A 13,407-nucleotide genomic window follows, 5' to 3' on the forward strand; every position below is an offset into this window, starting at 1 on the left:
TGCACAGGTTAGGTGAATGGGCAAACACGTGGCAGATGCAGTATAATGTGGATAAATGTGAGGTTATCCATTTTGGTGACAAAAACACAAAGGCAGAATATTATCTGAATGGCGGCAGATTAGTAAAAGGGGAGGTGCAACGAGACCTGGGTGCCATGGTACATCAGTCATTGAAAGTTGGCATGCAGGTACAGCAGGCGGTGAAGAAGGCAAATGGCATGTTGGCCTTCATAGCTAGGGGATTTGAGTATAGGAGCAGGGAGGTCTTACTGCAGTTGTGCAGGGGCTTAGTGAGGCCTCACCTGGAATATTGTGTTCAGTTTTGGTCTCCTAATCTGAGGATGGATGTTCTTGCTATTGAGGGAGTGCAGCGAAGGTTCACCAGACTGATTCCCGGGTAGATGGCAGGACTGACATATGAGGAGAGACTGGATCGACTGGGCCTGTATTCACTGGAGTTTAGAAGAATGAGAGGGGATCTCATAGAAAAATATAAAATACTGATGGGACTGGACAGGTTAGATGTCGGCAGAATGTTCCAGATTTTGGGGAAGTCCAGAATCAGGGGACATAATCTAAGGATAAGGGGTAAGCCATTTAGGACTGAGATGAGGAGAAACTTCTTCACTCTGAGAGTTGTTAACCTGTGGAATTCCTTACCGCAGAGAGTTGTTGATGCCAGTTCATTGGATATATTCAAGAGGGAGGTAGATATGGCCCTTATAGCTAAAGGGATCAAGGAGTATGGAGGGAAAGCAGGAAAGGGGTACTGATGTGAATGATCAGCCATGATCTTATTGAATGGTGGTGCAGGCTCGAAGGGCTGCATGGCCTACTCATGCACCTATTTTCTATGTTTCTATGTTTCAATGAGACATGGCAACAGAAAAATAAGGATTACACCTTGCAATATATAACATATTTAAAAAAGATAGAGAGGAGAATAGGGGGAGGTGTAGTAGCTGTACTTATTAGGGATAACATAATGGCATTCGAAAAAAGTGATTCATTTATCAGCAAGACAGAAATAGAATCCATGAGACACTAATGAGACACTGTGGAAAAATTGAGGGTAAGGAAAGAGACATACATTAAGCACATGGATAGCAGGGGAGAGCATGATAAAGGAGAATATGAAGAGATTAGGAGGAAGTAAAAAAAAACACAATTAGGAAGACAAAGAGGAACTATGAAACTAAATTAGCAAGGCACATTTAAAAAATAGTAAAATATTTTACAGGCACGTCAATAAAAAAAAGGAAGGTCAGGGTGGGAATAGGACCACTGAAGGATGGGGAGGATAATACCACAGGCAGCAATAGAGAGACGGCAGAAATATTAAATAATTACTTTGCTTCAGTATTTAGCAGGGAGACAGAAAAGGTGGACGGGACATCTGATAATGAGATTAGAAATGAGATTACTATATTTAAAATAATAAGAGGAGATTTATTAAATAAACTAATCAAACTCTGAAGTGGAGTATTTAAAATAAACACTCGATACCAGGTCAGTGTTCGAAGATTCAAGCAATCTTTATTCCCACCGGTGTGGGGTGACCGGCTTCAGGTCTAGCCAGGTCACCGTCCAACAATATGTAGTTTCAAACAACCTTTTATACACTTAAACATACATGCACAACCTTGTGCACGATCGTCTGGCACAATTTGATTAGCCTAAAGCCCACTTGCACAGTGGCTGATTAGTTACTTCCTTCCGCGTCACATAAAGTCACTCGCCTCTGTTTTATGCCGAGCTTGCGTAACATTAAGGTACCGCTTCCATTACCGGAAGAAGCACCTGACTGATGTGGCCACAATCTATTGTTGTTAGCCTGACCTTTGCTCAGGCCCGGTGGTATCCCGTTAACGGTTTACTTCTGCCCCATTGTTCTGCTTTACCACGCTCCTGGGCCTCTGTGGTTCCATTTCTAAGTCACGCAGCTTACCTCGGGTAGTTCTTGCAAAGTCAACATGTTATTCTCAGCACTGTCTCAACTGCTTATTAAGCGATCTAAACGCTGATCACTGCAAACAGCCCGTTAATTCATTTGAGTCCTGAGAGCCCTTCTTAACCTTTTAATTATAGCAGAGCTCAAAAGCCTCACTTCAAACTCAAAGCAGATAACACCTCTGGTCCGGATTGATTACATCCCTTTAATCTATTTTCCCAGTCCACTTTAGCCGACTCTGTCTTCATACCTTCATAATTGCCTTTCTTTAAGTTTAGGGTCTGAAATTGCCGCCCTCCTTCAGGCCTGTAACCCCCGAATATCGGCGGCCACGCTGCGGGGGAGTGGCTGCCGACTTTGGTGGAATGGCTGTGGCTTGCCCAATTGTCCTCCCGAGGTTTTCTGGCCACTCCCACCAGTGACTTCTTTCCCTTACTATTTCTTATCTCCACCTAAACTGATTCTACATCTTGATCTTCCGAGCCAATATCATTTCTCACTACTACATTTCTCACTACTGATCTCATCCCTTACTAACAGAGCTAACCCACCTCCTTCTCCTTTCTGTCTGTCCTTACGAAATGTCAAATACCCCTGAATATTCAGTTCCCAGTCCTGGTCACCTTGCAACCACGTCTCTGTAATGGCTATCAGATCAAACCCATTTATTTCTATTTGTGCCATCAACTCATCTATCTTGTTACGAATGCTGCGTGCATTTAGATAAAGAGCTTTTAATTTTTTTCTTTTAACCATTTATCCCGACTACTTTCTGTTGCACTCTTATGTTTATCCGTTCTGTCCCTTCCTGTCGCCTTCTGGTCATCATTATCCCTATTGCTACCCTGCACTTTCCCTTTGACTTTTTACATTACCCCTCACCTGAACACCCCCCACGGCCCCGCCTCTCCCCCAACCCCGCCCCCCACTATTTAGTTTTAAACCCTCTCTACAGCCCGAGTTATTCGATTCAGCAGGACACTAGTCTCAGCCTGGTTCAAGTGAAGCCCGTCCCAAAGGAACTGCTCCCTCTTATCCCAGTATTGGTGCCAGTGCCCCATGAATCAAAACCCATTTCTCCCTGACCAATCTTTGAGCCACGTGTTTAACTCTCTGATCTTATTTACCCGATGCAAATTTGCTCGTGGCTCAGGTAGTAATCCAGAGAGTATTACCTTTGTGGTTCTGCTTTTTAGTCCCTAGCTGCTCACACTCCCTCTTTCTTTGTCCTACCAATGTCGTTGGTACCCACGTAGACCACGACAACTGGATCTTCCCCCTCCGACTCCAACTTCCTCTCCAGCCCAGAGGAGATGCCCTTAACCCTGGCACTGGGCAGGCAACACAGCCTTCGCGTCTCATGCTCTCGGCTGCAGAGAACTTTATCTATCCCCCACTACTACTACATTTCTTTTTACTCCCCCCACTTGAATGGCCCCTGTACCATGGTGCAGTGGTCAGTTTGCTCATCCTCCCTGCAGTCCCTGCTCTCGTCCACACAGGGAGCAAGAGCCTCGAACCTTTTGGACAAGAGCAAGGGCTGAGGCTCCTCCATCACTACCTCCTGAGTCCCCATACCTGCCTCACTCGTAGTCACACCCTCCTGTCCCTGACCATGGATCAAATTTGAATGAATGAAAGAGCCGTGATTCCAGATTAAAAACTATACAAACATAATTTGATATTTCAAACTTGACAACCTAATTCATTAACTAAAATACACTCGAGATGGCGGGGTGGGTGATGTGTTGCAGATGCAGCGTGTGGGAGCTGGTGGACACCAGTGTGATCCACGGCGACCACATCTGCAGCAAGTGTTGGCAACTCGAGGAACTTTGGCTTCGTGTTGATGAGCTGGGGTCCGAGCTTCAGGCACTGCGACACATCAGGGAGGGGGAGAGTTACCTGGACACTGTGTTCCAGGAGGCAGTCTCACGCCTTAGGCATGGATAAGGACTTCAGCAGTGAATAAGCTGAGGCAGGGGACGGAGATGGGCGATGTTATGGTGGTGAAAAGCTGTGAGGGGAATGCTAAAAGGCTGCAGGGTGACTTGGACAGGTTAGGTGAGTGGGCAAATGCATGGCAGATGCAGTATAATGTGGATAAATGTGAGGTTATCCATTTTGGTGGCAAAAACGTGAAAGCAGAATATTATCTGAATGGCAGCAGATTAGGAAAAAGGGAGGTGCAATGAGACCTGGGTGTCATGGTACATCAGTCATTGAAGGTTGGCAATCAGGTGCAGCAGGCATTGAAGAAGGCAAATGGCATGTTGGTCTTCATAGCTAGGGGATTTGATTATAGGAGCAGGGAGATCTTACTGCAGCTGTACAGGGCCTTGGTGAGGCCTCATCTGGAATATTGTGTTCAATTTTGTTCTCCTAATCTGAGGAAGGAAGTTCTTGCTATTGAGGGAGTGCAGCGAAGGTTCACCAGACTGATGCCCAGGATGGCAGGACTGACGTATGGAGAGAGACTGGATCGACTGGGCCTGTATTCACTGGAGTTTAGAAGAATGAGAGGGTATTTCATCAAAAAATATAAAATTCTGATGGGACTGGACAGGTTAGATGCAGGAAGAATGTTCCCGATGTTGTGGGAGTCCAGAACCAGGGGACACAGTCTAAGGATAAGGGGTAGGCCATTTAGGACTGAGATGAGGAGAAGCTTCTTCACTCAGAGAGTTGCTAACATGTGGAATTCTCTTCCGCAGAGAGTTGTTGATGCCAGTTCATTAGATATATTCAAGTGGGAATTGGATATGGCCCTTATGGCTAAAGGAATCAAGTGATATGGAGAGAAGGCAGGAAAAGGGCACTGAGGTGACTGATCAGTCATGATCTTATTGAATGGTGTGCAGGCTTGAAGGGCTGAATGGCCTACTCCTGCACCTATTTTCTATGTTTCTATTTACAGCGTAGCAGAGAACGTACCGATATTTACAGAGGATGCTAAGAATGTACTGATATTTACAGGGGACACAGAGAATATACTGATATTTACAGGTTAGCAGAGAATGTACTGATATTTACAGGGGACATAGAGAATGTACTGATATTTACAGGGGACATAGAGAATGTACTGATATTTACAGGTTAGCAGAGAATGTACTTATATTTACAGGGGACATAGAGAATGTACTGATATTAACAGGGGACATAGAGAATGTGCTGATATTTACAGGGGACATAGAGAATATACTGATATTTACAGGTGAGCAGAGAATGTACTGATATTTACAGGGGACATAGAGAATGTACTGATATTTACAGGGGACATAGAGAATGTACTGATATTTACAGGGGACATAGAGAATGTACTGATATTTACAGGGGACATAGAGAATGTACTGATATTTACAGGGGACATAGAGAATGTACTGATATTTACAGGGGACAATGTACTGATATTTACAGGTTAGCAGAGAATATTGCCTCCTCAACCGTCTTCTCCCTGTGGCCGAGAAGCTCCTCCCGGTGTCACAGTGCTGATTTCGACCCCTACGGGGTACAACGGACATGATTTTTACAGCACGGCAGCTGCAAGAAAAATGCAGGGAGCAGCGCCAGCCCTTAAACGTGGCTTTCTATGACTTACAAAGGCCTTTGACACTGTCAACCAAAAGGGTCAATAATGTGTCCTCCTCCGTTTCAGATGCTCCCAAAAGTTCATCACCATCCTCTGCCTGCTGCACGACGACATGCAGTCCGTGATCCTTACCAACGGATCTATTACAGACCCAATCCATGTCCGGACCCGGGTCAAATAGGGCTGCGTCCTCGCCCCAAACTTCTTCTCAATCTTCCTCGCTGCCATGCTCCACCTCACAGTCAACAAGCTCCCCGCTGGAGTGGAACTAAACTACAGAACCAGTGGGAAGCTGTTCAACCTTCGCCATCTCCAGGCCAGGTCCAAGACCACCCCAACCTCTGTCATCGAACTACAGTACACGGATGACACCTGCGTCTGCGCACATACAGATGCTGAAACTCCAAGTCATTGTCAACGTATTTATTGAGGCGTACGAAAGCATGGGCCTTACTCTAAACATCCGCAAGACAAAGATCCTCCACCAGCCTGTCCTCACCGCACAGTACTGTACCCCAGTCATCAAGATCCACGGCACGGCCCTGGACAATGTGGACCATTTTCCATACCTCGGGAGCCTCTTATCAACAAGAGTCGACATTGACAATGAGATTCAACACCGCTTCCAGTGTGCTAGTGCAGCCTTCGGCTGCCTGAGGAAAAGAGTGTTTGAAGACCAGGCCCTCAAAACTGCCACCAAGCTCATGGTCCACAGGGCTGTATTAATACACACCCTCCTGTATGGCTCAGAGGCATGGACCATATACAGTAGACACCTCAAGTCGCTGGAGAAATACCACCAACGATATCTCCGCAAGATCCTGCAAATACCCTGTGATGACAGATGCACCAACGTTACCGTCCTTGACCAGGCCAACATCCCCAGCATTGAAGCACTGAACACACTTGATCAGCTCCACTGGGCAGACCACATTGTCCGCACGCCAGACACGAGACTCCCACAGCAAGCGCTCTACTTGGAACTCCTTCACGGCAAACGAGCCAAAGGTGGGCAGAGGAAATGTTGCAAGGACACCCTCAAAGCCTCCCTGATGAAGTGCAACATCCCCACTGACATCTGGGAGTCCCTGGCCAAAGACCGCCCTCAGTGGAGGAAGTTCATTCAGGAGGGCACTGAGCACCTCGAGTCTCATCGCCGAGAGCATGCAGAAACCAAGCGCAGGCAGCGGAAAGAGCGTGCGGCAAACCAGTCCCACCCAACCCTTCCGTCAATGACTATCTGTCCCACCTGCGACAGAGACTGGTTCTCGTATTGGATTGTACAGCCACCTAAGAACTCATGTTAAGAGTGGAAGCATGTCTTCCTCGATTCTGAGGGACTGCCTATGATGATTATGATTTACGGGGGACACAAAGAATGTCCTGATATTTACAGGGGACAGAGAATGTACTGATATTTACAGGAGACACAGAGAATGTACTGATATTTCAGGGTAGCAGAGAATGTACTGATATTTACAGGGGACACAGAGAATATACTGATATTTACAGGGGACAGAGAATGTACTGATACTTACAGGGAACAGAAAATGTACTGATATTTACAGGGGACATAGAATGTACTGACATTTACAGGGGACATAGAGAATGTACTGATATTTACAGGGGACATAGAGATTGTACTGATATTTACAGGGGACACAGAGAAAGTACTGATATTTACAGGGGACAGAGAATGAACTGATATTTACAGGGGACACAGAGAATGTACTGATATTTCAGGGTAGCAGAGAATGTACTGATATTTACAGGGTACACAGAGAATATACTGATATTTACAGGGGACAGAGAATGTACTGATACTTACAGGGAACAGAGAATGTACTGATATTTACAGGGGACATAGAATGTACTGATATTTACAGGGGACATAGAGAATGTACTGATATTTACAGGGGACAGAGAATGTACTGATATTTACAGGAGACACAGAGAATGTACTGATATTTACAGGGGACATAGAGAATGTACTGATATTTACAGGGGGCAGAGAATGTACTGATATTTACAGGGGACAGAGAATGTACTGATATTTACAGGGGACATAGAGAATGTACTGATATTTACAGGGGGCAGAGAATGTACTGATATTTACAGGGGACAGAGAATGTACTGATATTTACAGGGGACACAGAGAATGTACTGATATTTACAGGGGACAGAGAATGTACTGAGATGCTGAGAGGTTGTTTCCCAAGGCTGGAGTGTCTAGAAGGAGAGGGCACAGTCTGAGGATAAAGGGTCGGCCATTTAAGCCAGAGATGAGGAGGAATTTCTTCACTCAGAGGGTTGTGAATCTTTAGTATTCTCTGCCCCAGAGGGCTGTGGATGCTGATTCTCTGAATATATTCAAGGCTGAGATCGGTAGATTTTTAGGGTCTCAGGGAATCGAGGGATATGGGGATTGGGCGGGAAAGTGGAGTTGAGGTCGATGATCAGCCGTGATCTTATTGAATGGCGGAGCAGGCTCAAGGGGCCGTATGGCCTACTCCTGCTCCTATTTCTGCTGTTGTTATGTTCTTACAGGGGAAGCTGATAATGTATTGATATTTACAGGGGAAGTAGAAAATGTAACAATAATAAACTAATAATGTGATAATTACAGACAATTACATTACTTGTAATTACAGGGGCAATAGGAGACAGTGCTAATATTTAAAGAGGGACCAAGGGTGTGACCGAACATCTGCAGTGCATTCTACGGTGAGAGGGAGAACAGTCAGAGGTCGGGGTCCATATCAGTGTCAATGACATAGGCAGAAAGAGGGATTAGGTCCTGCAGGCAGATTTTAGGGAGCTAGGAGTGTGAATTACTTCCGGTGCCACGAGCTAGTGAGGACAGAAACAGGAGGTTAGAGCAGCTGAATGCGTGGCTGGAGAGATGGTGCAGGAGGGAGGGCTTTAGATTCCTGAGGCATTGGAATCGTTTCCGGGGGAAGTGGGACCTGTACAGGCCGGATGGGTTGCACCTCAACAGAGCCGGGACCAATATCATCGTGCGGTGGGGGGGGAGGGGTTGCTAGTACCATTGGGGAGGGTTTAAACTATCTTGGCAGGGGGGTGGGAACCGGAGAGTAGATTTGAAGGGAGAGAAGCAAAACAGGAGTTGGAAAGCAGAAAAGTAGAAAGTGAATTTGGAAGACAGAGGAAACAAGGGCTGGAAAATAGACAACAAGGAAGTTTGGCAGTGCTAAATGGTATATACTTCAATGCAAGGAATACAGGGAATAAGGCAGATGAGCTGAGAGCACAGATAGACACTTGGGAGTACGATATTATAGCTATTACTGAGACATGGCTGAAAGAAGGGCAGGTATGGCAGCTCAACATTCCTGGTTACAGGGTTTTCAGACGGGATAGAGAGGGGGGTAAAAAAGGAGGGTGGGGTCGCAGTATTGATTAAAGAAACAATTATAGCTGTGAGGAGGGATGATATGTTAGAGGGGTCATCAACTGATGTTATATGGGTTGAATTGAAAAACAAAGAGGGGTGATCACACTACTGGGAGTGTACTATCGACCCCCAAACAGTCAGAGGGAGAGAGAAGTGCAAATATGTCGGCAAATTGCTGAGAGGTGCAAACACTTTTGGGCAGTAATAGTAGGGGATTACAGCTATCCTAATAGTAACTGGTATAAAATTAGTTTGAAGGGTATAGAGGAGGCGGAATTCCTAAAATGCATTCAGGAGAACTTTGTTAACCATTATATTACAAGACAAACAAAGGAGGGGGCGGTTCTGGAGTTAGTTTTAGGGAATGAAGCTGGGAGAGGTGGAAGGGGTATCTGTCGGAGAGCATTTTTTAGATATTGATGATAATTCAGTTAGATTTAGGGTAGTTATGGAAAAGGACAAAGATAGACCAGGAATAAAAGTTCTCAATTGAGGAAAAGCCAAATTTTGCTCAGCTAAGAAGGGATTTAGCCAAAATGGACTGGAAACAGCTACTGGGAGGTAAATCAGTGTCAGAGCAGTGGGAGGCATTCAAGGAGGAGATCCTTAGGGTTTAGAGCAAGTATGTTCCTTTAAAGAAAAAGTGTGGGACTAACATCTAGAGCCCCCTGGATGTCAAGGGATATACAGGGTATGATAAAGAAAAAAACAGAGGCTTATGACAGATACTGAGGGCTCAATACTGCAGAAACTCTAGAGGAGTACAGAAAGTGCAGGGTACAATTTGGCCTCCTTCCGTGCTGTCAATCTCTATGCTTGTATTACAATTGAGAGACAGTGGAGGGTCGAGAGAGGTGGAGGTGAGGTAGGGCTGGGTGTCGACAATGTGCATTTGGAAAGTGATGTTGTGTTTTTTCGATGATGTCACCAAGGGTCAGCATAATAGGAGAAGTAGGAGGGCTGGGACATCTTGCACCCATGAAACAATAAAAAACTTTGTGCAGGCACCAGATTAGTGCAAATAATAAAGATTGCACTGGCTGGAAACTATTCTCTTTAATTACCCAAGCAGCCAGCGACTTCACAACACATCCCCGTGTTGACGTTGTGACGCAAGGCGATACATTCAGGGGCAAAAGTCAATTTTACATCCTGGGCGGTAACGGGCACTGCGCACTTTATGATGTCACGATCTGCGAGGCACGAGAAGCCCAGGCACTAAGAGTTAGCACCAGGGCTAAACCGGCACTGAAGTTCGTGGCCGTTGCTGCATTCGCCACGCCTGGGCGCTAAACCCCTTCACGCTGTAAGGGGAGGTGGGAGGTGGGTGTTGTTTGTGGTCTCTATGAGGGGGTCAGGTTCCCTTCTGACCAACTTGAGCGGTTTCGAATCGCTCCCCCTCCCTTGGGTTCTGCACTCTGGATTTATTTGGGGGGTGTGACAAAAGTGCAGAGAACACTGGTTTGATGCAAAGAACTTTGGTTTTATTACAGTCAAAGTAATACAGGCTTATTACTCTCGTAAGAAAATACACGGCCAAACTTACAATCACTCTAATAAAGAACAAGACAAGGAAAGGTACAAGGTCAAACTTAGAATCACAGTAATAAAGTACCATACACTACACATTCAAAGGGGGTTGCAGTAAAATTATACCTCCCACCTCCCAATACCTAATTCTAGCTCGGTTAGACTCCAGGGCAGGGGCTTATGTTTACCAATCCTTTTGATAGTTAATGGTAGATGGTGATGTTCTTCCTTCCTTCAGGACTTCGAGGCTGGAGAAGTTAGTTTTACAACTGTCACGTTGGTTTCTCTCCTTGTCTTGATGAGGTAGTAGCGACCACCTCTCTCCCCCACTCTCTCTCTTCGTCTTCTCATCTCTCCAACCTCTGTTGAAAACAGTGGCCAGTTATACGATTTCAGTGTTCTAATCTTGCCGCCCAATCTGTTCACAATCCTTTGTATCATTTTGGCGGGCTTGGTTCTTCTTTGTAATATTTTGTCGGGCTCGTTAAAGTTGATATGTCTTGGGTGGGTTGATCTTCGAAAAACTGTTTCCTGATGGAAAAATTAGTTTGGTAATTGCAATGTCCTTTTGTGCTTAGTCTTTCGCATACAGGCTGGATTGGGCCTCTTCCTGATGTATATGCTGAAATGGTTTGTCCAGACCCATGTTGATGGGGAGTTATCTCTGGGTGATACTATGATGGTAATGTCTCTTGTGGAGGAAGATTTCCAAATACTCATTCTTCCAGACAGGTTAACTCAGTTCTCACACCCAGACAGTTCCAATAATCAAATGGGCTTCTTTTGTTCCATAGGTCCGCCCACAGGCTTGAATTTGTCTTGTAAAAGTTCATAATTCTATTTAAGTTCGTAGTTTCTTCCATAAGCACTTTAGAGTTCCAAACTTTTCGGTAGATAGTCCCAAATTAAATTTCCTTTCGAATGAGCCCAAACACGGGGGGAGGGGGGGTTTCTGGTGAATTTTGCTCTCTGCAGTCCCCCCTGTTGACACTCTACACTCCTTGAGTGTCAATCAAGGTAAGCAAAATTCCTGCTCCAGAGAGTCAATCTTCCCTCCATTTATACTGGCGAAACATTACCCTGCATCTGCCGTTGAAATGCAATGCAATATCCAGGCGAATACAGTCGTTACAATTCGGTTATAGCATAGAGAGGGTATGATGTCCCTCTTTTACTGGGTTTCCACAGTAAAATAACAGGATACAGTCATACACAACTTCAAGTAAAGTAAAATCAAAAGACATAGTAACACATTTTCAAATAGTATAAAGGTCCATAGTCAAACACGTTTTAAGTTCAGTAAAATAAAGTTACATCGTCAAAACATTTAAATAACACTCTTACAACACTCGTGATGTTGCAGTTTACAGCAGATAAAATCAAACACAAATTAAACATGGTAGTATGGTGTCACCCCTCCCTACGCGATTCCCAAGTTTGGTCAAGGAGCGTAGAGCATCCTTTGGTGCCTGACCTGACGGCCTCTGCATTTCACTCAGCAAGTGAGACACCATAAGTAAAGTATAATCGCGAGTTGACAAATAACGAAAGTGTGGGAAGCGATTCGGATCCAGACTGGGACCTCAATATTTTTGAAAAGGTCCCACCAAGGCGGAATGGTGATCTCAAGAATCTTTTTCCCGATCTCAATGGTTTTCTGTTCTCGAGTATAGAAGTGTTTTTGTGAGATAATTAAGCCTTTCAGCAGAGCGGTAAGATGTTCGGGTAGAGGGGGAATTGCATAGCCAAAATGTACAACATAATCCTGCAGGTTTGTAATGTTTTCCTTCACAGTGCGGTGGACAGTGGAGGGTTCAGGAATGGGGACAATCCGTTCCTGGGCTACTTGAACTGATGCCTCAGGTTTGAAGCAAAAACCGCTGGCACTTTCCGGACACCAGAAGTGTCCATGTTGGTAGTGGGACCCATGGTGGTGACACAATATGTCCCAGCCCCTATGTATGCTACCTGTGGAGGGACCTGGGCTTGTGTCATTACCTCCATGGTGCAGTTAATAGGCTGTGCACCAGCAGCTTTAACCCCACACTGTGACTTTGAATGGGCACTGAAGTACCGGGGACACAGTATTACGTGTGCACCCCGGCTCCGACACCCGGAGAGGTCAGTACCCGTTACAGCGTGTTCCCACTTTATGACATAGGGTGGGACCGCTGTGAAATGAATATGTGCACCCCACTGAATAACTCCAATGTTCTCCACCCGGTATACCGGTGCGGGTCAGGCTGTCCCACCCATGACCAGCATCCTGAATACTATCCCCATAATAGTGTGGTTAGATTTCCCACAGTCTACTGGGACAGGGTAGGCTTCAGAGGCTAGGCGGAGCTGGCACGGGCTTAGTGAATTGCTGTACGGGTGGAGGGCTGCGAGTTGCTTGTTCCTGATCCAAGAGGAGACTACACCTCATTTTAAATCCTCCAGGTTGTTGTGGCCCTCGCCCAACAACCATACCCCATATAGCACGCACACCTCGTTCTGTGCAGCCTGGTCAGAAGCGTTTCTATCCTCCCGTATAAGTGCATTCACTGTCTGTGCATGTTTTTCCAGCTCAGCTACTATTTCTTTTAAATGGACAGTCATCGCCCAGTCCTCATGTAGTTCTGATCCTACTATGGTATTCTTCTTTCAGGATTTTTCTCAGTTGGGTCTTTAAACTGTTTATCTGTGTTTGCAGCTCTATGTCATCTGGGCTATTTATTACAGAGGATGCTGTATTGTAGGTAGTGAAAACGTCGTTTATGGTTCTCCTTCTAGGTTTCCCTGAGTCCATGGTGTCGCTAGCATTTAGGGTGTATAGGTCTCCTTTGTCTACATTTCCAAAGTCTAACTCATAACATTTCTTGAACATGTCTCCACGTAGGGCCTGGTATAGAAACATAGAAACATAGAAAATAGGTGCAG

At 45.5% G+C, this 13,407-nt stretch overlaps 1 protein-coding gene across 1 annotated transcript in view; it reads left to right on the forward strand.

Annotated features, from left to right (window-relative positions):
* The window catches only part of LOC139252332 (probable G-protein coupled receptor 139), a 36,384-nt gene extending 26,136 nt beyond the window's left edge, over positions 1–10,248 (forward strand). Inside the window, exon 3 of the mRNA XM_070873337.1 lies at positions 10,028–10,248. Coding sequence (XP_070729438.1) covers positions 10,028–10,248 — 221 coding nt within the window. The remainder of the gene's footprint in view (positions 1–10,027) is intronic.
* The last annotated feature ends 3,159 nt before the right edge of the window (positions 10,249–13,407 follow it).

The sequence above is a fragment of the Pristiophorus japonicus genome, unplaced genomic scaffold (genome assembly GCF_044704955.1).
Source record: "Pristiophorus japonicus isolate sPriJap1 unplaced genomic scaffold, sPriJap1.hap1 HAP1_SCAFFOLD_455, whole genome shotgun sequence".
Lineage (NCBI taxonomy): Eukaryota > Metazoa > Chordata > Chondrichthyes > Pristiophoridae > Pristiophorus > Pristiophorus japonicus.